Below are 27,336 nucleotides of genomic sequence, written 5' to 3'. Positions count from 1 at the left end.
TATTTATTTGTCTACTTTATTCAGTTCAGTGATGGAAGAAATAATAATAAAAGTTTTTTACTTAAGTAAAAACAGCAATAACAGAATGTAGAACTACTACATGATAGTGTTCAACAGTCGTACATTGTTCAGACGTGTTAGCAGCACAATGCACTTCAGCAGAATCAAAAGTGAAAGTGCTCATTATGCGGCAGAATGGCTCCTTCTGGATTACTTTTACCGACATCCTAACTTTTAAAAAGCATTTTCGATTGTGGATGGTCATGGTTGTGCTAATTGTAGCTTTTTATATGCACTGTTGGCAATATCCAGGAATGCATTGTAGTTAATTAGATCATGAAAGCTATTGCAATTCCACTGCAAAGTAATTACAGTACAGTGGATAGATAAATGCAGTAAAAAAAAAAAGTGCAGTATTTCCCTCTGAAATATAGTTAAGAAGAGGTAGTCTTGTTTTTTCTACTATAAATTCAGTGATTATTAACAATAAATCATCAATTTTGGCTTGTAATGGCTGAACAAAATACTGAAACATCAGTGAGCAGTGCTGCTGCTTTTTTTTTTTTTTATTTATTATAGATTATCAGCTAATTACTTTCTTGATTTATGCTTTAATCATTTGGTCCATTAAATGTGAGAAAATGCAGAAGTATGCCCGAGGTGATGTCATCAAATTGCAGGGTTTGAGCAGGCAACAGATCAAAATCCAAAGATATTTAGTTTAGAGGAAGAAAAGCAGCTCATCCTCACAATTGAGAAGCTGAAACACTGAAACACACGGAACATTTGTCTTTTTAGCCTGAATAAAATACTTCAACAGTGATTCAATTATTCACACAGTTGCCAGTTATCTTTTTGTCGATCAACAAGTAATAGACTCATTGTTTGGGCTCTAGTGGTGTCTTGGAAGCCTGAGCAGGCTGTATGCATGAGAGGAGCTCATTCATATGAAGTAGCGTGAAGTGGAAATACCAAAGTATAGTGCAAGTATCTCCTAACTGTACTTCAGTGGAGCATTTGAGTCTTTACATTCCACCGCTGATTCAGTTTCATTTGATCACACCTCCTCCTTGTGGAGGATGATCACTCGCACAGCCTTTTCTTAGTAAAACAAACCTCGTGCCATTAATTGCCATGCTCTGCGTCTGTGTGTGTGTGTGTGTGTGTGTGTGTGTGTGTGTGTGCGCGCGCTTGCATGTATATGTGTGTGCGCGCGCGTGTGTGTGTGTGCTGCTGGAATAATGCCCCGGCTGTCCTGGTATCCCACAATCCTACTCTGAGCTGCATAGTGGAGCGTGATAGGCTGGCGGAGAGGGGAACTGCAGCAGAGTAGCACCGCTGTCAGGAAACAGGAGCCCACTACGAATGCAACTCGCATAACCAGCTGAACGAGGACGGTGTACCTGGTAATAAAGCTTCTTCTCTGGCTGCTTCTCTCCTCTAATCTCTCTCTGAGGCTTCTTACAAGAGGCGCGCGCTTCCCGGTTCGTACATTTATTTGTATTATTTCCTCTCTTCTCATATTCCGGTCGTGTGACTGCAGCACGACCACGCTGACAGATATTTAAGGTTAAAATACACTTCTACTGTATTTACCCAGGCGGAAAAAGTCGAGTGGACGTGGCTAACCGTGTGAGAAACACTGGTCACAACCTCTTTCTCCCGCTGCGTAACATTGTAGCGATACGTGGTGGCTCTCTGCTGAATGGACTGACTGCTGCGGCCGTTATTTTGTAGCTAAAAGTCGAGGCTTGCGCGGATATTTCAAAGAAACACCCCGCTGAAGGTACAGTCAGGCTAGCGTGCTCCAGTTTGGGGGGGCAGAGTGGAAAACGAGGGGCAAAACAAGGCGATAGAGATGCTTTTTCCAGCCTTTAATCGCCCAGTTTTTTTGCGTCAGTCGAGGACAGCGCTGAGTCACCGGCAGACATGGGAGCGTTTAAAGACAGTTAATGGATTAAAATAGTGAAATTGTCGGGGGCTAAGACGACATAGTTGGCTGTTTTGATCTGCAGTGCGGTAGGCGTGGCCAGGGGCAGGATGACACGGTCTGGATCCTCTTTTAGCATCCTCACATCCCTGAAGGCACGGCATGCAATGGCCGAGGAGTTTGACTGGACAGTTTGATTAAGATGCACAGTAAGCTGCTGTTGTTGCAGTAGCTTTTCGAGGCAACAACATTATGGGCCTTGTTTGCAGGCTTTCATGGTTCATTCATGGTTGGGCACAGCCTAGATTTACCTTCACCGGTTAGCAGTTTGTTTTTTTTTCTCTCTCTCTCTCTCCATATCCCAACATAACTGCTGACGTACTTAAATGCACATGGTGAAGATCTGCAAGCCTCACATTTTGTAGAAAGAGTGTAGCTTTCTAGGGAGAAACCACCATGTCAATTCAAATCAGCCTTATTTTTATAGCCCAGAATCACAAATTTGTCTCAGTGGCCTTTTTAAGATTTCTACAACATCCGCTTTCATCCAATAAACTGTCACTAATATGATTAGATGCAATGGGATCATAGTAAAGTAAATGTAATGTCTTTGTCTGTAGAAGGTCAGTAAGTGTGATTACATTTTATGAAAACAAATGTATAGCTGAAAATGCCACAAAGACAATATGTGATCCTTGAAAACTGTCACTGTTTGGTACTTACATTTTTGATAGTAGGTATGTTCAAGCTTCAACAGTTGGTCGATTAACAGAAAATTTAGTGGCAAATGGTTTTTGACAGTCTTGAATGCAGAAACTCAATCGTTCTCTGTTTCCAGTTTTTCAAATGCGAGAACTTGCTGCTTCAGATTTTAGACCAAATGATGAATTGAAAATAATTAGCAGATTACTTGGTAGTAAAAAAAAAAAAAAAACTCATATAAAGGAAAAAAAGTCTCTCTTCGCGAGATTTGTTTGTGAAAGGTCAACAAGGGTGATTAGATTTTGTACTAACATTCATAAATGGTGTTAAATATTATATCCCTCACTGCAACTGTATGTATGAGCCCCAATAAACACAATGTAGTGGTGAAATTATAACATGATACCTCAATTACTCAATTGATAGACAGTAAAGTATTTTGATAATCAGTTAATCGTTTCATTAGATTTTTTTTTAAAGCAAAAGTGTTTGCTTGTTCTTGCTTCCCCAAATGTGAATAATTGCTAGTTCTCTTCATCCTCTATTATATTAAACAAAATTTTGGACAAGCAATTGGAATATGTCACCTTTGGCTCCTGTAAATTGTAACAATAATTAGTTTCAGCCCTGTTTCCATCCCTGTGGCTTGGCTGGAGAATTTTCCTCTGAGCATACACTGTCCTAAATACTTCTAAAAGATGAGTGTGGTGCACATTTGTCCCAGCTGATGTCAACAACCCACAGGCTCCGTATTAACATCATGCTTTGCTGCAGACATCATTGGTAATCAAATCACTGCTGATTTACTGATTACCTATAGCTAATCTCATGAAATGCTTAATCCCTGTTGGCCAGTCTCAGCCACTGCATAAGCAGTTATTAGCTCTTCATCAAGCTACCTAGATTTAGTTCTAATCTTTTACATTAACAGGGGATTTTCTCTTTGTCAAAATGAGCTGTGCAACTGGATTGAAGGCTACTAACTCCAGCATGCACGTATTTTAGGGATTGTTTTCCTGTCAGACACGCTAGTGATGTTTGTGCCTGGCTTTCAAGGAAACCAACCTAAGCGACTGTACACCAGCGAAGACACACTGATTGTGTCGCATAATGAAGTGCACAGTCTAATTAAGATGATAATAACTTAGCTGGTCTGTCTGTTGTATCCCTGAATACCTCACTGCTAGAGAGAGTAATGCCAAGAATGTAAACGCAGCAGGCTGACAAGATTTATGGACTCCTCAGCAAAAACAAAATGCTCTTAGCTTGGAGTCACCTTCATGTGTCCAGTCCACCTTCTCCAAATGCTGCTGTTGATTTAAAGAGTGTCTCGTCCACTTCAGTCTATCTCAGTTATTTTTGAAAATTGATATGGGAACTGGATGAAATGCCCCTGAACACCTATTGAATAAAAAAAATACAAATGTACTAGGACATTTTGGTTCTAGCTGTTAGGGTGCGTTTTAATACAAGTGTCAGAAGAGAATCAGTGTCGTGTTAGCAGTGGATGATAAGACTGGTTTATACACTCAGTTGCCAGTTTATTAGGTACACCCAGCTAAAACTAATGTAGTCTAATACAACAGATGTGCAACAAATCTGTGTAGTAAGAGTGTAAATGCAAAATATGTCTTCAACTCAACGCTATTACACTGGTAAGAAAAAACCAAAAGCAATTTCACAAAGCTTCAGTCTTTAGATGTTTTGCTGAGTCACTGGTGTGACATTTTTTTTCACGTTTTGTAGCTTGGTAGGAACTTTTGTAGAGGGTTGTTTTATGGATTGTTTGACAGTCTGCTTTGGCTGTCTAAATGAGACAGTGGTTGCCAGAACTGACTCCACACTCTCAGTTTGTGTTGCACCAGAGCTGGAGAATGTTCTGGCTGAACCCACTGAGGTAGGAAACAGATCTGGGTTGTTTTAAATGTCTTGAATCGTGTTATGTGTATTATGTGCAGGACTGAACTGTGTTAAGCTGTGAAGTGTTATTGAACATTTTGTTCATGTGTTATGGCAGCCAGGTCACTGACTGTTTCTCACTGAAAAACAGCCTTACTTAGTAACAATTAGCTCCTCGTGCTGCTTGTTAGACCAGTTTAAGTGGACAGACAGGTGATTAAGTGGAGCTCAACAGCATTTACCACTTTCTACAAAAAAGTAATGCCAACTTCAGTTATTGAAGTACAACTGCTCACCTGTAGTTGCTATTAATGGCGGTACTCTGTGTACGCCGAGTCAAATCTATTATAAGTCACCACGGTAACAGTATTCACTTTATGTCCGTGTCAAATGTAAATGTTAAATGTCACATTTTGCCACAATCGTGACAAAACATATCAATAATTTTCATTGTTGTTTGGAAGTCAGGACACATGAAAGACCTTTGGGGATCCGTAACTCCTCAGCAGAGGTGTCTCATTTGAGCGGCCAGACCAGCCACATGGTATCCTGTTACAGTAGCTGGGTGTGTGTGTGACAGCTGTCAGCCCTGGAGCCATGTAGAGGGGTCGCATCGTATGCTGCAGGCCCGCTCGGGATGGGCCTTGACGTGTCAAAAAACGCCAACCACTCCCCTCCATGTACCCTCTATAATCCTGCAGGGAAGTTATGGGTGTGGGGGCTGGGGCTGCAGGGATGGGCCCAGCTGTGGCGCACTCCGGCTAATGGCACTCAGCACAGATGGCAGTTCCTCATCCACCCGTATGAGTGTCTGTGTGTGTGTGTAACTCCATGTGCACAGGCCACTTTCCAACAGTGTGCATTACAATCACAAATGGACCTTAAAATGGGGGTTTGCATGCATGGGGGCACCACCACAGCATTTAGAGTCGGTGATCAATTATGTAATGTAGGTGCATACTGATAAGCTGAGCTTTTAACATGGACATGAATATCCACTCAGCAGCGGATTGTCTGAGCAGTCCGTCTGCATCTGATTTGATTTTTGATTTAATTTCATTTGTTTAGTAGCAGACAGTGAGTTTGATTAACTACATCGATATGTATTGCAAAGAAGGCGTGTGTATTATTAATGATGGCTGCCATTATGTGGTTATTTTGTTTGTAGAAGTTTTTCTGACCTGAGAGGTTAAATCTCGCCATCAGCTGAATCTTATACTCGGTATGATAAAGCTATACTGGTACAATCATCAGCCGCTCCTGTATACTAGCAGTAATCCAGAGCACTAAATGAGTTGTGAATACAGCTTACTGAATGCATAATGTATGTGCTAGTCCATGGTGAGGGCCACACACAAGGCTACTGTGTGGGCTGTTGTGTGGCCCTGTGAAGAGTGCCTGTCACCATTGACTGAATGTATTCTTCCTCCATTTCTATGGTGCTAAGATGTTCTTTTCCTCCCTTCCTAACATGGTTCCTGTTTCATGGCGCGGTTAAGAGAAGCAAAGGTTAGCTGTGCAGTCATTGTCCGTCAGCTGAGCAGCTCTACATGTGACACAAATTAGTCAGACATTTTGGTTGAATTTGTCTCAGTGGTCTCTTAGATGTAGTTATCAGCAGGAAAATGTGCTCTTTTAAGAGCCGAATTTGGAATTCACCTCATTCAAATCGCTACCACTACTGGGGTATCTAATCTAGATTTTGTAACCTTTATTGTGTTTTTATATCACCTGAAGTCATTGAACTTCAGTATTATAAAAGAGTTGGATCAGCATGTTATGTTCAGTGAGCACTGATGCTCACTGAAAGAGAAAAAGAGGGTAGGAATGCAGAAATGACATGACTCCTATGTGTTTAGGCCGTTTCTCCAAGTCCAGATTTACTGCTGTTTTCAGTCAATATCATTGTGATCCATTTAAACACTAACAACTGTTGAAACAATCTGTTCTGAAGTGTTTTTTGTTACTTTTGCAAGGCTTTATTGGACTTCATATCGTAATCCTATTTTAAGTAATTCAATAGGGATTCAAACTCACAGCTCATTAGCACAGATTAATTACCCTTTGGCGTTTCCTAAGAATTAACAAGCAGTAATACCAATTTATATTGACTCAAGATGTTATTCTCATTTGTGGATTCTAGGTGCTAATAGTCACGCAAATGGGGCTGTATCTGAGAAAACAAGAGAATTCCTTTAGCTCAAAGCATTCAGAAGTAATGCATCTGTCACAGAGTGTGAGATGAACAAAACAACGCAGAGGCATGATGAGGGCATGGACTCCAGCTGTTAATAACCCAGCTTTGTGCCTGCCAGAGCTGTTCACAGCAGTACACGTGGAGTGAGGCATGTGGGCCAAATTTAGTCCTAGACAAAGCCCTAGTGAATTTTTGACAGAGACAGGCTCCTTATTACAAATGATATATCTTTACCCCCATAAAGTGAATTCTTGCTTGTGGTGTTTTAAGATAATCAATACGTAGCGTTTTTCTTTTTGTTTGGCAGTGCTTTGTGCTCAGAGCTATAGTTCTCTGTTGAAGTTATTGCATGCATTCAACATGTCAAAAGTTTTGGGGATCACCTCAGGCCACAGTGTTGTTTTTGTTAATCCAGAGGCTGATGTCCCCTGGCCACGGCTGGAAGCCAGATCTGCCCCTGAATCCTCCCAGCGCGGAGTAAACACGGCCCTATAAATAGAGCTCGGGGAGAAGCGGGCCAACAGCAGAATGACAGGCATCCGTACTACAAACCCCAGACTCTGTGCAGCAGAGGCCCAGCATTGCTGTCCTGCACCACCCGCCCTCCTAACCCCACATCCCAATATCAAAGCCTGTGGGTACGGTTAGCACAGGGGCCCCCAGTGCGATCCGTTCTATCTGTCATCTTTGTTTTGCAGAACTGGCCATTAGATGTTTCCTCTCATTACCCAATTTTAGGCCCTTGGGACCCCATGTGTCGCTGGTATGCTGCTATTCATGGAGGGAGAAGGTCATGCCATGAAAGACGTGTGCTGGTGTGGTTCAGATACTTTGGATGCTTTGTCTGTAAATACTCTGTGTGTAAAACTGGAGGGGGCGTGAAGAAATTGCAACATTGAGGAAGAGGAGGTTTTCGTTTTTCTGTTTTAATTAACTGTTTTAGATCCAACACAATTAGGTAATTAATCTTTTAGTCCACCTAGTTTGATACTTGTTTGGGACATATTTTTAAAGCAGAAATGCTGACTGTTCTCTGGTTGGAGCTATTCCGGTCTGAGGATTTACTGCTCTGTGTGTGACTGTTGGTGAGACAAAGCAAAACATCTTAACAGCTCACCTTAGGCTTGATAAGGCCGTAATGGACACTTTTCACTGTTATATTGCATTTCATGCCAACATAACATTGTACAATAATGAAAATAAGTAGTTGCAGCTCTAAATTGACTAAGATTTATATAAAATGTAAGTTAACAAATGCCTTTAGCAAGTTCCCAGAGTCCAACTTTTGGTTTTCTAATTGGTTATTTTATCGGAACAACAGGTAGAAAACAAAAGAATTTGATTTTTATTGAAATAAGATGGAGAAAAGCTGCAATGTACCAATCTTTGGCATTTTCATTTGATAAATTGCTGAAGATGAATAATTTTGTCCATTAATCTCTTCTTAATTCACTTAGTGTAACCTGATTAGTAAATTAATCAATTCTCTCTGTACTATTTTTTTTTAATCGGCGACTGAATTCCTTTGGATATGTACATGCCTTTACTCGAGACTTAATCAGCAACTGTTTTAACAATTTATTAGATGTTTTAGTCATTTTTACTACAAAAATGCCAAACATTTGTGATTCCAGTTATTCCTATGTGAGGATTTGCTGTTTTTCTCTGTGTTATACAATTGTAACTGAATATCTTTGGGTTTGGGATAAAACAAGACGTCAAAATGCATTGGGGAAAATTGTGATGTACATTTTTTTATTATTGTCTCACATTTGCAGCCCAACGTGAAAGTGTTTTGATTCAGTGTATGTGAAAAGCAACAACAGCAAATTGCAGAAATTGTAGATGTCAGCGCAGCAGCAGTCTAAGCCCTTTCTGTATTCAACTATGGACACTCCTCACATTATTGAGAATGGGACTTAAGTGCACCTGAATTACTCGCATTAATTTTCCTTTTTATTCTCCTGTCAAACAATATCCACATCTCGTCTCTCGTGCATTTGCCTCATTACACAGTCAGTCAGTCAGTCAATTCATAACAAGTCAGCTGAGTCATCTAGTTTTCCCTCCTCCATTCCAGGGTGATTTACCATGACAACTGAATCGGGCGCAGACTCGGAGGGAAAGCAGCCGCAGGAGAGCAAGGAGACAGAGAAGGGGAAAGCAGCAGCCGAACCCACCTCGCCTCAGAACCAACCGGAGCAGCTTCCCGCTGCCGCTGGACACAGCACCCCAGCCAGGAAAGAACAGGTCAGCCTCTTCATGACCACAGTCACAGCTGCATTTCAGGGTGAACAGCATGAATTCAGTGAAAATCATTTACCTTTTCCATATTCTACCATACTCAGAACACACTTGAGTAGTCCAATTAAGAGTGTGTTTTGGTGTAAACACATAGCCCTCTAGATAAGGCTTTAATTTGAGACAGCATTACGCACCAGACATCACACTCCTGAATTAACTGTGTCTCGTGTCTTTGTGTGGAGAAATGGAAATGAACAAAAAGAAATACTGATGACATGACCTCAGTGTTCCCAGTGGTGGTCATGGCCCTACATCAGATGCATCCATTCACAAGTAAACAAAAGCTCTGTGCTTTCATTTTGACCTCAAAGTCTCTTTTGATAATTGATTAATCTTTGAAGTAATTTAGCAAGACAAAAATACTGAATATTTGCTGGTTCCAGCTTCTCATGGTTTTTCTTTTAAAACCATGTGTGCAATGTATTAACTCACCTTTTTGGTAAGACAACATGGCAAATGTCTTATTTTTATGGGAAGATAGCTGATAGTTGTAAGAGAGTTGAATCTAACTAAAATTAAATTCATCATTAAATGATCATTAAAATGAATGAAATAACTGCAATTTGATGATTATTTACTAGCAAACAAAACTCATGATCCAGCTGCAAGTTGGTGGATAAATGAATGTTTTGATATTCTTGTGTAGAAAAGTGAAAAATGTCCAGTTCAGTGTCTTTTGAAACCAGCGATCTGTTATGAGGAAGAGTGTAGCCTGCAGCCTTTACATTTTTATCTCTGAGAAAGCTCTGGTCCTGCTACTAATGTTATCTGAGCACTAAGTGCTTGGCCTAAACAACCTTCTGGGCTCACTATCTAATCGATCTACAGATTGAATTTCCAGTGCTTCCAAACTGCAGGTGGACTCTCAGACTAAAAGCAGATTCCTGCTTATTCCCAGGTTTACTAGTTGAGAGAAAAACAGTGTGACCAGCTGTGCATGCAGACAGCTTTGGTCGTCAGTATGTGATAGAAGACCAAATCATTGGCAGTCGTGATTGTTACTGTTACAGTCAAAGGCTCGGTTTTATCCCAAACAAATCACTTACATTTGAAGTGTGAATTACACGGGCTATCTTGAAGCTACATCACCATTGGTCTGTCGGTGGGTATAAAGCAGAAAACAATTTTATGATCAAAACAAAAAAGGTTTTACTGATGTTTGGTGCATGAAGGTTCTCTGACAGTATTAGGGTGGGGATTAGCTCTGAGCCATCCTGTCTTATTATTTGTGCATTTATGTGATCTTTCAGGCCTGCGGTATTATTTGAGAAATTTTAAAAAGATCACCACTAGATTAAGTTTAAACTTGTAGATCTCTGTGATTTACAGGCAGCCAATATTAAGGAGTCAAAAGGTCAAAGTCCCCACTGTCAGATTTGGACGTGCAGGGAATAAAAGCACCGTTGGTTTTTGAGATGTTTTGTCTTCTTATCGACCGCGTGTTAGAGCATGTAACTGCAATTCGACCATGCTGAGGCTGACAACCCCACTGACCCAGCAGTGTGGCTTTTATTATGATGTGGAAACATGTAAGTGTGGAAATGTGGTGTTTAATGAGGAGAAGAAATGGAGCATGAGTTTATGTGTGAATCATATTTGGTCGTAATGAGAGAGCAGCAGATGCAGGGCGAGGTGATGGATAGATTCATTATGACCTACTAACAAAGTGTAATATTTTAGTGGTAGCTAACAAATAGTGATAGATGCCCAATTATAGAAGTGTATGAACATCAGAGTTTATGCCATACTGTGTACAATGAGGTAACCAATCCGATTAATGGTTGTGGTTGTATCAGGCCACCATTACGTTTTGACAATGTTGGATATACTGGATCCTTTGCATGAATGTTATGAAGTACCTTAATTTGTCGATATATTTTGCTCACTGACTAGCCAAGAACAGACAGTCATGTCTAGTTATTTTATTCACTGACATCTGTTTCACTTTAGTTTCCAGAAAATGTACTATATCATCTTGATATAGTACATTTTCTGCATGTTGATGTTGTAATACAACATTACTCACATCATGATGCTTGATGGAGGGTCACAGGATCATTGCTTTTTTAATTAAAAAAATGTATAATTTCCTTGCATCACTAAAGGTGTTACTCATTAAGTGTGTCTGTACCAGTGTCCCTTGAACTTTGTCTGCATTAAACAGCCGTCATCACGTCACACTGAGGATGATGGATGATGCGCTGCCATTATCGGAGCTGTGTGAATTGGCAGGAACAAGGCTGAGAGAAATCACAGCACTCTGACACAACGCTGTCAGTCTTTGCAGTGAGGCACATGCTCAGGCTGAGTCATTTCTCTGGTCCAGCAGGGTGCATAATGATGAATTGGCCTCTATTTACAGTCTCACTACTGTGATTTTATACAACTGCGGTGCTTATTTCTATCAGTCACAAATCGTCCGTAAATGTTTGAAATCCTTCCTTTTGAACTAAATCAAATCTTTAATTCTCGTGCTCTCTAAAGGTGAAAGTCATTTCCTTGCATGGTTAATCACTACTTCTCAATGGATCAGCAGGGAGAACTGGGCTGCATTAGTCATCTTAGATAGGCTCAATGTGATGGATATATCCCAAAGAACAAGATAAGAAATGTTCAATATAGAAATGAATGGGGGCATTAAATCCACTTTGTGTGTGAGCAAGAAGGAAATATGTCTCAAAGCCAGAGGCCTCTTTTTCAGCATGAAGTCAGTCAGGAAGGGCTTTGTTTTCAGCCAAGTGGAAAATTGGATTTTCTGTGTTTAAGACAAAATGGCAGCACACCTCTAGCTCTTCTCAGTGGGACCTGATTACATTCATTCAGGGTCCCAGTCTCTATTTTTAGGTGTTGGACATATGACAGAACTGGTGGTTTGTCAATGACAACTACATTATGAGACTGACATTGAGGGTAGCTGGAGGCAGTTGGGTAAAGAAAAGGTGAGGGGAAGGCATTTTTCATTTCTGGTTTGTAACTCCTTCAACCTGAAAGCATAAATCAAAATGCCTTTTATACATGAAATAAATGCAGAGACATCGCAGCGTTTTATTATGTTTAACAAACAACACAGGAAAGTCTGTCAAGAAATATGTCAACCATAATTATTCATATAAAATCGTTATTCAATACTCAGTGTGAATCCAAAGTCATTTTAAGACGACACTGATGCGTAGCCATGCCAAACCACTGGTTTCACCGGGGTTTTTAAAGTGGTGGGAAGTTTAAAAAAAACAAAAAACTAAATTGATTGATGCTAGATGGCTAGTCATTAGTCTCCCCACAGCCCCCTGTGGCTAATTGTTTTTTCAACTGAGAAACCTCTTTTTCATTTCATGATCCCAAACTACAATTAGTCAACTCCCTGGAGTGGGCAGATTTCAACATCTGGACACATGCAATGGCATTTGTTTTCTTCCTCTCAGGAGCCACAGGAGGAGGACCAGGTATCCCACAGGTCATCCACCAGTCGTCTGTCCAGGTCTCCTTTGAGGGGAGTGAAGAAGGTGAAGATCATGCAGTGTAAAGTCACCCTGCTGGACGGCTCCGACTACACAGTCACTGTGGAGGTGAGAGGCTGCAGCTGGTGGTCCGGGCTGGGGGACACACACTTCCTCCTTTTTATGTTGTTGTGCCATTGGAGGTGCTCATGTGGCATTTTAACAACGCTCATTTTGAGAAGTTTACAACAGCTTCTTCACTACTTAGTCAATTTACTTAACATTAATCTGAAGGAGATGCTACCCACATGGCGACAGTTTAGGATCTAAGTAATTTAGAAAGGGAAATGTCTGAACACTGGGATTCTTTTCACTTTTTGTTAGAGAGTAATAAGTGCTCAAAGGGAGTAATTTCATTCTAAACTCAAGTGCTTTTCACTTTAGCAGAAATTAAATTGCTGCATCATTTGCCCTGCAGCAATCCAGCAGCACTAATTATATTTGCATCAGTCTATAATGACTATAATTAGACCAAGCCTGAAATGTCTAATGTTTCCTTAACCAAATTTTGTAGCAAGTATTGTTCTGTTGATTTAGTGATTATAAGACATTTTCATGTTTTTTTTCACTGGGGGGAGGGAAGATGTTTAATAGCATAATACAGGGACTTTTTTTTTATTTGTTTGTTTATTTACATGTCCACATGTAGAAGTGTCCTTGGGCAAGTGGAGTCCATTTCACAGGGATCACACTGATAAACACTGTTACAATTTCAGTGGCAGTTTTGAAAGGATATTTGATATTTGCTGATCAGTTTTACAATGCTCTGTTCATACAAAGTAAAACAACCAATATTTTTCTTTGCAAAAAGGTTGTAATGAGTTCATAAATATATATGGTTGACACATTACAGCAAATTTGATCTCTTCATTAGTGCATATAAAGAATGACATTGTCGTAAGGAGCGAAATTACCAACAGCATCAGTCCTCTGCTGTACCCTGGATTTCTCTCTTATGATACTTGGCCTGCTGTATTAAGTAGAATAAAACTGTGTTATTTTGACAGCCCTTCTTAGAAGTAGGGATTTCATGGATTTTACTGCACATTTACGTTTACATTGTGTCAAATTGCTTTGTGGGATTTGTTTCCCTGCCGAAGCTTTTCTATGTAGTCGTGAGAGAAAAAACAAATTCATATAACGGTTCTTAAATGTTTAGTTCTTACTTCAAAGCTCATCCGCTTTCCAGAAATAAACCGTATGAGCAAAGGAGAGCCAACAATCAGTGAAAAACACGTGTTTGTGTTGTAAATATGAAGCTCACAATACCGCTACCCCAGCAGTGTGGCTTTTTGTCATAATGTGGAAAAATTAAATATGGAAATGGGTTGTTTTATGCATTGAAGAAATGGAGCATGAGTTGGTTATTAATTATACTGGGTGAGAATGAGAGAGGAGGGTGAGGTTTTGGATGGCATCATAATTTTCTGGTTTGGACAATGTAGCCAAAGAGTGATATCATAAATTAAATATTTTAAATTTAATTGACCGAGATATAGTTTCATCATCATAGAGTGGCAGCCTGGATAAAGCTGTGCTAATTTATATCAAATAAGTCTTGTGACGGTGGAGAATTTCACTGCACTTGCTTTTGAAATTGTGACAGATTGCTTTGTAAGGTTAGTAGGTTTTTTTCCCCCTAAACTGTGCTGTGTAGCTGGAACAATTACTCTGATTATCTATAGTTTCAAATATCCAGTATTCAGAAATAACTCCACCCATGCACGCAGAGCCGGCAATCAGTCAAGGAAAAAGTGAGTGTCAGAGCTCCACAGCATAATGGCTTCTTTCTCTCAGAGCATTATGAATTCAGGAATAAATCTGAATTGTGACCTTATTTGACATTTCGCTCTTACATATTTCCCTCTCTTAACAATAGGAAGTTGAGCCTTTTCTGAAAGTTATAAGACCTTCAACTTTGTACGTTCCCCAAATGTGTTGCAGGCTGAACAGGGAATAGCAGACCGTCCTCCTCAAATCTCCTTTGAGCAGATTCCTCCCCACCAGGGGTTCGGATAGAGGGATTAGCAGACTGTTTTGGTGGTGGTGGTGAGGTTAGGGCCTCTGACCGTGAAATGGGAGCATTTGTTGGAGGGAATCAGTGTCATTGACCCCGTGTGTTGGCATGACTATTTGATGTCCCGCTGTGACTAAGGAAGGATTCTTGAGCACAGTGGTCTGGAGATGGGGGTTAGTCTGGACTTCTTGCCCTTGAGATGGTCGCAGAAAAGCTTTATGCAGTCCTATTAATTTAGACGCATGTGACCCAGGAATAGGTACACATTGTGCAATACAAAATAATACAAAATTGTCATGTACCTTACATGTAATATCCATTAGCCTTTATCCAATTGTTAGAAAGGGTACTCCCAACCAAAAGGACATCCCTGGATTTTAAGGCATGCCAGCTGATTTTGATGCATACGATTGGTGGATTGACCCTTTTTTAAAAATGGTGTAGCACCCGGCAGCAACTAAATCTGAGTTAATGGTCCTCTCTCAGGCTTATATTCTCAAATAAGCAAACTAGACAAAAAAATAAGCATTTTTCACCTAAGTTTGGTTCTTGAGTTCCTCTTATCATTTCACAAAGCACATACTCATGGGGAAAAAGTTGATTAGTTACCCTCCAGAAATGGAGTGTAAACTACATCACATGCACTGCTATTGAGCTACTGTAGCTTACTATATCCAGAACAGCCTTCCTGATGGTCACGTGATGTATTTGGACCCCCTTATAAGTGACTATATAAATCGTATCCTTCCATAATAAACGTTACTAATTTGATTAATATTTGGTCTTGTGTGACACTGAATAAAACATCCCCATTGGCAGTGTGTATTTGTGTTTAATAGCAAGTGTAGGGTATTAAGTCACCACGTCCCATCTGTTAACTAGCCTGTAATCTTCCAGTCCTGCCCCCCTGCCAGGATGGCCAGGGTTGAGGCTTCCCTGGCACAAGTCTCATCCCAGCCTAGTACCTTGGATTAGAGAGCTCTAGAGGGGATGTGAGCAGAGGGAACAAGTGCTCTAAAGTGTAAACTCACAAAAACCTCCAACTCTAAAATGACCCCCCCTGGTTTCTTCATAAAGCATCCCGCAAACATTTTACAAGTTGTCTATTAAGCTGTTGCTGATGGCTCGTCATCCGTCTGATGGCAAAAGAATAAATCAACATAACTTTAATGGATAACAATAATTTTTTAAGTCATTTATCAACCAAAAAAGTTTGTACTTTGGTCAGACAGAAGAAACTATCTTAAATCCTAACCTCAGGCAGTGGGAAATTGTGATGGCCATTTTGAACTATATTCTGACATTGAAATGGTTAATGGAAAGAGATTAAGTTAAGTTGCTGGATACAGAAAATCAATAAAATTGCTGTCCAAAGAGAATAACAGGAATAACAGATCCTTGTAATTTTGTCAGCAACATATCAACCAACTGCATGCCCTCCTCAAGCAAAGCCTATTTCTATTTCTGTTTTTATATTTCCTTTTAACAAGGATATGTGATTAGGTGATTACGATGGTCATTTTGCTATTTATATCGCTCATTTCCTTCCTGTGGGAAGATCTGCAGTTGGTTGAAACGTGGCTAATAAAATTAAAGGGAGCTGCGATTCCTGTGTGCTGGTACTCTGGATTGCAGTATAATCTAAAAATAAGTACAGAACAGAAGAAGTGAATAAATGCAGGCCTGGTAAGGACACTGGAACAAGCATCTGTACTAGTTACTCAGCACTGCCTAAGTAGGAGTCTTGTCTGCTTTTGTATTTGCAATCAATTTTCATGTGTCTACTGTAGACGGTGGTTACACAAACACCCTGACTTAAAAGGTTTCTTGTTAAGGCATCATTACAATAAAAGCAAGACAAAAGCAAACAACTGAAAGATGGCTGAATAATTGATTTACTAGAAGAGTTGTTATAGCAATCAAGAAGGCACAAGGTGGAGTGCTGGTCTGAATCTTAAAGAGAAAAGTCATGTGAAAGAGTCATGAGGGTGAAACCCAGCAGACATGAGCTAGGTCAGCTCATGATGTTGGACACAGTGATACAATTGAGGTCAGAGGATCCACAGATAATTGCCAGGGAGTCCCGTTTCTCCTCCCAGTCCCATTTGACACCGGTCCAGAATGTCAAGATTTGACATTTTTATCCCCCTGACCTTGTAGTTTTCCAGCTCAACTCAATTTCCCCCTTTGGGAAAAGTGTCTGCACTAATCGTTTCCTATCATTTTCTTTGACACAGAACTGCTGAACCTCCTCCACTTCACTTCAGAGGGAGGTTACGTCTCAGTGGAGGGGGATAAAAATCCCACATCTCATTGTGTTTTTAAATCAAAGGAATATTTTTCTATAGTTTAGGCAGCTTTATTCTGCCTCTAAAGTACATGATAATGCATGCTAAATGTTGTCTTTAATTTAGAGCTGCAAAAAATGTGTCCATTAGTTGATTGGCAGTAAAGTAATCTGCCACTATCTTAAAGTCGTGTTTTTGAGCAAGAATTTTGATATTTTCCGGTTGTCTGTGTTTTAATATCAATTAAATATCTATGGGTTGGTCTTACAAAACAAGACATCTGATAAAGTCAACAAGGACTCTGGGAGGGCATTTTTCACTGTTTACTCACAAATTAAGAATATCGTCAGCAGATTAATGGACAATGAAAATTATAGTTAGTTGCAGTATTAATTTTAATAAAAGGTTTGCTGATGTAAGTTCCAGTTCCTTCATACAATCCAGTGTGAATCTCCAAACACTAAATCACTAAATTCAGAATATCATGAGATTAATCAAGATTGTGTGTGTGTGTGTGTGTCAAAGCCAAGGTTAGATGTTACCTTGAGAAGTCACTGTCACAGCGAGGCCGCAATAGTCTGACATGACTGCTAATTCCCTCAGAGATGTTTTGCTGGGGATTAACTCTCTGCCACCAGCAGCTTTATGGCTCTATTAAAACCAAGCACAGATACTCCAGAGTTCCCATCATAAAAGGATGCTTCAATTGACGAATGGGTGTGGGCAGAGTGCTACTCCTTCTGTTATACACCTGCCGTCCAGATATGTGTGTTAACTTCCACGTGGACCTTAATTTCACAGAATGTGTGGGTGCTATCCTGCCTACGTGGCAGACGTGTTGTGACTCCTGCTGCAATAATAAGAGGTGGCAGTGGTTTTCCATAAATCCAGATGTGAGGAGGTGGCTTTGGATCGGTGCAGGCATCTGTGTTGTGGCAACTTGGACCTTGAAATGTCTTAAGTGGCCTGGCCAAATGAGCCTGTGAGGTCCAACCTGTGGGGGAGACGACAGAGCTACAGTAGACGACATCCAATACTCAGCTGGAGATGTACAATCAATGGGGTTTAAGTGTTCACATAGCCGATGTTCACCTTGAGCTCAGGAATTTGAAGGTGTATTTGAACTATTGTGCTTATTATAGAAGAATCGATCCAGAGGGGCTCAGTTGGTCAAACATGGCCGCAACACGTTGAGGGTGACGCTGCAATGTGCAATATGGTGCATCATCATGCTGCTTTGAATTTGCTATTGCTGTTAGGCCAAAATGAATTATGAGATATACTTTTGTTCAATCATGAACAGAAGAGAGTGAAGGACAAGAGGGGAAATGTAATGCAGTTGCATCATTAAATGGCTTAAGATTGTTACATTTTATATTATACACAGGTCTGTTTTCTTGCTTTTATGTTGTGAAGCTGTTGCTTTTTATTTTGTTAATTGTGATGTTAATTTGGTTGACGTTGGCATAGGTTCAAAAATTTGACCACCCATAAAATTCCTCTTTTTTCAATCTCAGGCAATACAGTTTGAATTTGTTGAGGTTCAACAATTCTGTGGTGAATATGTTTCCTTTTTGTTTTTTTCACAGAAACGAGCCAAGGGTCAATTGCTCTTTGATAAAATTTGTGACCACCTCAATCTTCTGGAGAGGGACTACTTTGGCATCACATACAGAGACGTAGAGAATCAGAAGGTAAAGTATCTTATATACTAATAATCATTTTTATGGAGTTTTTAACTGAATTATGTATTCAAAGCAGAATTATGAAAGACTCAAAAATACTAAATGACACTGAACAGCAAAAACTATTCAAATGTCCATCAATAAATGTATGCTTGAGAAAGATATTTGAAAAAATGATACTACTAAACATATTGAACACTGTCACTATGACAATGTTTGATTCATTTCTATATTTAAAGGCAAGAGACGGTGAGGATGTCTCATTCTGGTTCTTAAGTCGTTTTCTCACAAATTGGTGATGATTAGTGCTTTTTGTCTGCGGCTGTGTTGCAGAATTGGCTAGACCCCTCCAAGGAGCTGAAGAAGCAGATCAGGAGTAAGTCTAGTCATCTAATAAAACCACTCAAGCATTTTATCCCAAACATCCAGACGACGTGTGCGGATTCTAAAATGTTGCTTTGGTAATTTATTGTTCTTTCTACACTTCAGCCGGTCCCTGGAACTTTGCTTTCAACGTTAAGTTTTACCCTCCAGACCCCTCCCAGCTGACTGAGGATATCACGAGGTGAGTGAGAAGCTAAGAACTAATCAGTACGAAGCGTTTCATTGTTCATCAGTCCTTCTCATAAGTGAACTTTGAGTTTCATTTTCTTTTATCTGAATGCCTTATATGTAGTTTATTATGGAAATGTAACAAATTCTGCAGGTAAACTGTCAGAAAATCTCAAACACAACATTCTGGTGTTGGATTTAATAAGAAAAACAGAACAACTTTATCGTTTTATGTTCGTTCTGTCTCTTCTTCCTCTCTCAGGTACTACCTGTGTCTGCAGCTGAGAGATGACGTGGTTTCAGGACGTCTTCCCTGCTCCTTTGCCACCCACACAGTGCTCGGCTCCTACACGGTGCAGTCTGAACTGGGAGACTATGACCCAGAGGAGTTGGGCAGTGACTACATCAGCGAACTGCGCTTCGCACCCAACCAGACCAAAGAGCTAGAGGAGAAGGTCATGGAACTCCACAAGACCTACAAGTTAGTCTCAGCATCATTACCTGAACTCTCTTGATGTTGATCTTAAACTGTCAAACACAACTTTCAATACAATCCTGGACCTGAAAAGAATCTGCAGTTCAGTTACACACACAACTGCCTCTGAGAGAAGATTGAGTAATAGACCAAAGTCAAAAGATTAAAAGTTATTTATGTGGGATTTAATCTACTCAGAGTTTCTCTAAAATTGGATTTTGGCGGTTGGACAATAAGAGGAAACAAATTTTAGTTAAAAATGTAATGGGAGGGGATAAGAATTGGATTTAGGAAAGTGAGAGGTGCATCAACTCCATCCTCAGTGGAAATTCTGCCCCTGTACCAAAGACATGCAAACATCCAACACGTTGACTGTGTTTTTCACGAAATTTTGTTACATCTGTCATAATGTATACAGCTTTTTACTTTTTAAAATTCATTAACAGACAAATTGTAGATGAGTAAAGTGTGAAATGTTTAAATAGGACATTGACATAAGAAAAAATAGATTGGACCCACAACTATTGTTATGTTTTGATTTGACTTGGATAGATATTGAAGCAAAAAGAGATAGAAATGTATGATGTGAAACAACCAAAGCTGAAAATAACTGAAATGTTGAGGTCCCATACTGTAAGACCTTGATGCTCATAATATGAAGCTGACTAGAAAATTGGTAGTTAGAGATTTTAATCTGACAACTTCAAGCCACTCAGTCAACCTGAGTGAATGTTTACAGCCTGAAATAAAAATCTGCTCTGGAAGGCTGCATGTCTCCAGACACTGGATTTGTGTTTTCCTATAAACGGGTGTAGCTGGCTGTCCTTTGTCTGAGCTCTTTATTCTCCCTGTATAGCAATGATTTGTGTGTAATTTGATGCTGTCCTGTCTTGCCCTGTGGATGGAGCAAGGCAATGACAGTGCAAGGATTAGGGTCCCTTTAAAGACCTGCTATGCTAAAAATGGATACACTCATGGTACCCTGTTGTGCTTCAGTTAAAACCATCGATCAAAACAACCATTTTCCAAAAGCTTTTATGCAATAAAACTGAATTATCCCTGTTTTAGATCTTATTGGACTCTCAAGTGTTGCATATTCACATTGATCAGAAAGCATCAAAGCTCTCTTTGCTATACTTGTTCTTGGTGACCTTGCCTGATCTATTATTCTGTCCTGTCCTGTCAGGGGGACGTCACCGGCCGACGCAGAGATGCACTTCCTGGAAAATGCAAAGAAGCTGTCGATGTACGGCGTGGACCTCCACCACGCCAAGGTAACAAGTCACCACAGACAATTAACTCCTCATGTGGTATTTGCACTCGAATTTGTTGTTTCTTACAAGTCAATCTAAATATCTATCTATATCTTTTTTTATCCATTATTTATTAGGATACATTATCAAGGCAAATTAGTGAGAATTAATTCATTGACATCAAAGCTGTTAAGTTTCTATTATCTACTAAAATTAAACATTTTTCCACTGAAGTTGTTGCATCCTTTCACAAGTTAGCATGAGAAATAATTAATAGTTCTAAAAAAGAAAAATTCTGCTAGAATGTCCCATGGTGCATGTCTCCAAGATGCATTAAGAAATATGCAAGTGAAGTGTTTGATATAAAATTTTGTATTCTTTTTTACGCAAGCTGAGAATAACACATTCCACTCACTCAGCCAATAGTGATGCTTGCCACCACAAACACCGCTGCTTCAAAAACATCACGGCTGCCGCAATAATGCCTCAGTTTAACATGCCACCGCTGTTTCGCTGATTGATTGACATTATGTCACCGCTGCCTCTGTGGATTTGGGGTCTGAAGGGTGGAGGGATAGAGGGGATGGTGGGTTCTACAGCCCAGCTTGACTTGAATGATTTTCTCGCTGCTTCAAATCCGCTGGCCAGATGGGATCAAACTCGTCATTAGAACACAGGCAGGAAAGAGAGAGCTGGATTATGGCGACATGACTGCTGTCATCATAAAAGAAAATTACAGTCATCAGTCTCGAAATGAATCAGTTATCAAAAGTGCTTTGAAAGTCAAAATGGGTCTAGATGTGAGCGGTGGAGAGGATATTGCCTCCACAGATTCAGATCAGAATGGAGGAGATGACAGAGATGAGGAAGCGGCCTTGATCAAACTGAGCAGGCGTCAATGCTCAGCGTTGGATATGTGAGTCAGATTTGATACACAAAAAAATATGTCTTCTCTCCTCTCTCATTAAATGCAAAGTTGGTAGGGAGTCTCTATGAATGCTTGGCTCCGGCTGAGGGAGAGGTAAGAGGCTGCATCTCATGTGCTTACCTGCGTGTGTGTGGTTTCTATTTGTGCATGTTTACGTACAAAAGTTGTCATTTTAACATCCCACTGTTACTTAAGGCTTATTCCAGCGCCTCCTTCTCAAAACATCATAATTGGTTTCACCTGCTCATCTCATGCTTTGTGCAGTGAAGAGCATTATTTTGTGCTTCATCCACCATTTTCCAAGACTTCACTGTTGCTTTTGCCAATCAGCACCTCTTGAGTCTTTATTCAACGTCACCACAGCCTGCATAGAGAAGATAAGAGTATCATATGCCTGATTCCACTCTCCACCTGCCTGCTTTTACCCTGTTATTATCACAAACCTGACTTGGTTAAAAATTCTACTTTACCCTGCTGTGCACTGGCTCCTGAACCTCCCATATATCCTGTAGAGTTTATCCAAGTTTATGTTGTGCGGAAAACACAAAAAGAAGAACAAAGTTGTGGTCGGTGGCTTCTTCTTTGAGATTGTTCAGGATCGTGTGTCACCTTGGCGACACATTGTGAAGGATTTTCTTCTTCTTCTTTTTTTTTTTTTCTAGTTTCTTTTTCTTTTGCTCTTCATTGTCATTTTTCTTGGTGTGTGTTGTTTCCAGGACTCCGAGGGCGTGGAGATCATGTTAGGAGTTTGTGCAAGTGGCCTGCTCATCTACAGAGACCGGTTGCGGATCAACAGGTTTGCTTGGCCCAAAATCCTCAAGATCTCCTACAAGAGGAACAACTTCTACATCAAAATCCGACCCGGGGAGGTGAGAACATGATAATAGCAATGATAATAATCCACTTTATAGGATGTCCAAAGTTGATCTGCTGGGTCATTACTGGGGTAATCAAGGCATGTATTTTGATACATATCTGATTCTGATTGGTTTAACCAAATGTGCTCCCAAAACAGTAGCTGTCAAATTTGAAGTGTCTACAGATACTGTCCTATTCCTGTCCTGTAAAATTTCTTGACTCAACAGATTCAGACTGACGTTCCTCTCTTTGGTGATATTTTATAGAGGAGATGCTGTGATGCTGCATATCTTATGTAAACTAGATTGGCCTTGCTAAGTGGACACTGTACAGCTGTTTTATGTAGGAAAACATAAATATTGGATTTGGACATGGAATCAGGAAGTTAGTAGATGTTTTCTTGAGATTTGTGGCAAAAATAACGAGATGTTGGGATATCACTGTTTATATTATGCTCAGATTAAAGCACCTATTTATTTACAACTAGTAGCAATAAATATAGGAACATGAAATGGGATTTAAAATAAATGAATTAACAAGGCCGAAGGTGCCTACACAGAAAATCTGATCACCGTGTTTGTCTCTGTTGCAGTTTGAGCAGTTTGAAAGCACAATTGGTTTCAAGCTTCCAAATCATCGCGCTGCCAAAAGGCTCTGGAAAGTCTGTGTCGAGCACCATACCTTCTTCAGGTAAGAAACAGAGGACCTTCAACTGTGTGAAAACAGCTGTTGAAGCTGCTTTACTTGTCAGTAACATCTCAGTTTCCCTGAGGTGCCGTTATGATGACCTGTTTCCTAAAGGAAATTCAGGTACCAGTTTTATGGTTATTCACTGGTAGTTAGCAATGATTCAGAAACATTGACTGCAAAGAGATGGTGTTTTGCTCAGAGTTGGACTGACCAACGTAAGCTACTTTGTTCTCTCAGGTTTTTGACATCCTTTGTTGTTAATTTTTGAGCGCTGTCATGCCAGCCTTGTTAACATTAGTTTCCTGATAATCACCTTAAAAATGTTATTGTAGTGAAACAGAAACAGTGTTCAGACTGTTAGTCATCGTTGCCATTTGGACAACATGCAAAGTCGTTTTGTGCTGCTTTAAGCAAAAAATGGTCTCTCGGGTTCTTTCAAGTTGCGAGCCAAGAGTGTTCTCTGGATACTTTTCAAATGAGTAGGAGTTCTAATGTTTTACAGTGCATGGTTTAAATTTGTGCTTTATTTCTGGTTTGATTACTGTGAGTGTTTGTTTCTTGGGACAGGCTCGTATCCCCTGAGGCACCCCCGAAGAAGTTCCTGAGCCTCGGCTCCAAGTTTCGCTACAGCGGCAGAACACAGGCTCAGACCCGCAGGGCCAGCTCTCAGATCATCAGACCTGCTCCACTGTTCGAACGCTCCTCCAGTAAACGCTACAACATGTCCCGCAGCTTAGATGGAGGTGAGGAGCAGTTGAGGGTTTTCATTAATTGCCACAAGTGCTTCCCAAGTCAAAATGTCAGTAACCGAGGACTCAGGTCATCATTTATACAGTTTATTTTGATTATGGGCATTGTTAGAAGCTCCTCTGTCATCTGCACAAATGTTTCATTTTGGATGTTCCTAATTTTAGATATGATTGTAGAGCTCTTAATGATGCATTTTGTGAGAGGAAATAATGACAAAAGCCTTTTGTTTTGAAGTTCAGATTAGTTTTCGTCCCTCTTCCCCTCCTTTTGAAAAGGAAGAAAATGTGCTTTGCACCTGAAACCCAGCAAAGCTAAAATGTCTGGCACACTTTCGCAGTGCAGTGACAAAGGCACAATGGGTATCACAAAGTGCAGGAGGAAATCAAACCACCGCTCCCATTTTTTCCCCCTGGAATTCAAAACCGACCACTGGTGTCCATAAAATGTCACTGATTACAGTCCATCACATCCATCTTTGTCTTCCTGTTCTCCAGCACCCATTATGGAGAACCACGAGACTCTCATGAAGGACAGCGCTGCTGACGGGGCGGCCAAAGTCATCGCCAAGGGAGACATCATCACCACGGTAACGACGGAGAAGAAGGCAGAGGAAGAAAAGGCAGAGCAGGAGGATGCTCAGACGGATGCTGCAGAGACACCAGAACCCGCTGTCACAACGCCGCTCAGACAAGACACAAAGGTAAACTGCTGTACAACAATTTTAGTGCAGTCAGAGCTGCATTTCATTTGGATAAAGGAACCTTCAAGAGGCTTGAAGTGTTTTTGTATTTGGTTCAGGTAACTTACACAAATTTGACACCAGATCAACAAAGAAAGAAACAAAGAAGAAACTGATGATGTTTCTTAAGAGCTGCTGCAATTTCGTCTTTTAAGTCCTTTTGAGATTTAAGTTTTGAATTCTTTCTTTATAGACTTCTTAATGGCTGATGAGAATTTTCCAGTTGCTTTGAGCTTTAACCCACTGCAGTAGACTAGGCCTAAGTGCTTCTCATCTTGTGTGCGCTTTACTAATTAGCTTTTCTTTTCTTGTCCTTCCTTTGACCCCACATTATACTCGTGTGTGCTCATGGGTGTTCGCCCCTTCCCCTTCGCTCTTCTCCATTTACACACGCGTCATCTTTTCGTTGACATTTCCCTACACCAGTGCTCCCCTCATGTATACACAACCGACCCCCTCCGCTCCGAGCTCTCACTCCCCTCATCTCCTGTTTCATCAACTAAAGTACGGCGGAGGCGCAGGGAGAACGCACGTAAACGGGCCTCGTCAGTCAGTCCAGCCAAGAGCACTGCGGGGTGCCGTCGCCGGCAAGCCCTCGCTGAACGCAAAGCCGCCCTGCTGGATGAGCAGGCGCTGCTGCTCTCAGCCCGCAAGCAGAGGCTCGAACAGGGCAAGCGCCGTGGTGGCACGCTCTTCTCTTTCTCCCTGCACCTGCCCGACCTGTCCTCCTTCCTGGATGAGGACGGCTACATCACCTTCCCTGATCTGTCAGAGATGCGCTTCCTCCCTGAGTGCGCGCAGAACTTCCTGCCCATTAAATCACCTTCACTCATCCCCTGCTTCCTCTTCATCTTCTTCTTCCTGCTCTCCACCTCCTTCTCCGTCCCCTACGCTCTCACCCTCTCCTTCCCCCTGGCGCTGTGCCTCTGCTACCTGGAGCCCAAGGCAGCCTCCCTGACCGCCTCCATAGCCCAGGGCTACCATGACCATGACAGTTCAGAGGAAGAGGAGGTGTGTGTGCGTACGTTTGTATGTTCCAGTACCCGCCTCTGGCTTAGAGCGACAGTTCATTTTGACGGTTAACCCCTTATCCTGTCCTGTATCTCGCTCTGCTGTTTTACCAGTTCAGAGCCGACCTGGAGACTGTGTCTGTCCTAGTGTCTGTCAGTTCTCCTACTTTCAGAACCTCATCTCTGCCCGGTCACACTCTCATCCTGTAGGCTACACCCCCATCAACATCACAAGTACACAGAGATGAACCTGCAAGTCTCACCATTTCATATTTAATTGGCTCATATGAACGCCACTGTAACGAGAGGGTTAGACACAAACATTTAGCGCCATTTGGGACTTTTTACTCACTTCAGCTTGAAACGGACTACTTGGGGTATTCACCACATTTTTGCCTAAGCTTTTTGCAGCATCTCTAACAAATTACCATGAAATGATATCACTGTCATGCTGCAGTGTAAAGCGGTGAACACAGTTTAATATTTGACACTACGTGTTTATTAGAAATAGTGAAGATTTGAAGAAGTCATTTATCTTCATTTAGTCACTAATCCTTCAACTCATATTTAAAAACGTATCTTTGTGCCTAACGCATCTCTGTGTTCGTCCACATTCATAGCTTTACAGAGTAGAGACTGCTACAAGATCAATACCAGCTGCATGGAAACACTTCCATATTTATCTATGCGCTCAGTCTCTCTGCATTGCTATCTGAGACAAGCAAAGCAGCACAAATTAAAATGAATAATTTAAATTGTAATTCTGCTGAAAAGGGCTAAAACCAGCTTACTGAGTGCCAAAATGTGATTATTTTTTTCCCTCCCTCAAGCAACACCCCTTTGAATTACAAATGTTCAATTTAATCTAACGTAATGCATGCTGTGATGCAGAGAGACTGTGACAGTTACATGCATTCAGATCACCCCTAGTGTCAACATGCATGGAGAGGAGGGGGGAGGGCCTGAAAGTCAGGTTACTGTTAGACCACAAAATCGTTAATTCAAATTTTTTTTCTTCTGGTGTTGTATATTTGACCGGCAACAACACAGCAAATGTTTTCCTTGTAATGAATTAGCGTTAATATATACCAGGATTTAGCCCGGTCCAAATCCAGAGCAAATTTACACTTACATTTCAACGTGACTGACCGAAGGTTTAAACTTCCTCTGAGTCTGTTTTGCTTGCTTACTTTTCATTTGCTTTTTTTTTTTTTTTTTTCTTTTTCTTATTCTCTTCCTAACTTTACCTATTGTGTTGTCCGATAATGTGCAGCTTACAGAAACAACCAGTGCATTTCCATTCGTTCCATCTGTCGGTATGAAGAATTTCTGACGATAAATGCATTTTCAAGGGTTTACAAGTTGAGTTCTTGTCGTTTTCTTGCGTGCCAATCGGAATGGTTTCGGTCTGTTTGTGAAAGCAGACTGACAGCGAGCAAACTGACTTTGCCTTTGATGGAGAGATGACCGCCACAGAGGTTTGTACATCAAGGAAAGACGTCATAATTAAGGCATGAGAAAAGTACTGATGGAGCAGAGACATAAAGTAATGCAGAACCATA

The 27,336-nt window shown here is 40.7% G+C and overlaps 1 protein-coding gene across 2 annotated transcripts in view; it reads left to right on the top strand.

Annotated features, from left to right (window-relative positions):
• Nucleotides 1–1,309: 1,309 nt before the first annotated feature.
• The window catches only part of LOC139214687 (band 4.1-like protein 3), a 38,541-nt gene continuing 12,514 nt past the window's right edge, over nt 1,310–27,336 (top strand). The window contains exons 1-14 of one of the 2 annotated variants that reach the window (XM_070845595.1): nt 1,310–1,406; nt 8,809–8,978; nt 12,455–12,598; nt 18,424–18,528; nt 18,853–18,895; nt 19,009–19,084; nt 19,334–19,552; nt 20,733–20,820; nt 22,444–22,596; nt 23,178–23,275; nt 23,843–24,018; nt 24,520–24,725; nt 25,191–25,775; nt 27,199–27,252. In XM_070845595.1, coding sequence (XP_070701696.1) covers nt 8,820–8,978; nt 12,455–12,598; nt 18,424–18,528; nt 18,853–18,895; nt 19,009–19,084; nt 19,334–19,552; nt 20,733–20,820; nt 22,444–22,596; nt 23,178–23,275; nt 23,843–24,018; nt 24,520–24,725; nt 25,191–25,775; nt 27,199–27,252 — 2,106 coding nt within the window. In that variant the 5' untranslated portion in view covers nt 1,310–1,406; nt 8,809–8,819. The remainder of the gene's footprint in view (nt 1,407–8,808; nt 8,979–12,454; nt 12,599–18,423; nt 18,529–18,852; nt 18,896–19,008; nt 19,085–19,333; nt 19,553–20,732; nt 20,821–22,443; nt 22,597–23,177; nt 23,276–23,842; nt 24,019–24,519; nt 24,726–25,190; nt 25,776–27,198; nt 27,253–27,336) is intronic. The other variant, XM_070845594.1, reaches the window with a different exon arrangement.

Source organism: Pempheris klunzingeri, chromosome 15 (genome assembly GCF_042242105.1).
Source record: "Pempheris klunzingeri isolate RE-2024b chromosome 15, fPemKlu1.hap1, whole genome shotgun sequence".
Classification (NCBI taxonomy): Eukaryota; Metazoa; Chordata; class Actinopteri; order Acropomatiformes; family Pempheridae; genus Pempheris; species Pempheris klunzingeri.
This window is presented reverse-complemented; position numbering and strand designations above follow the sequence as displayed.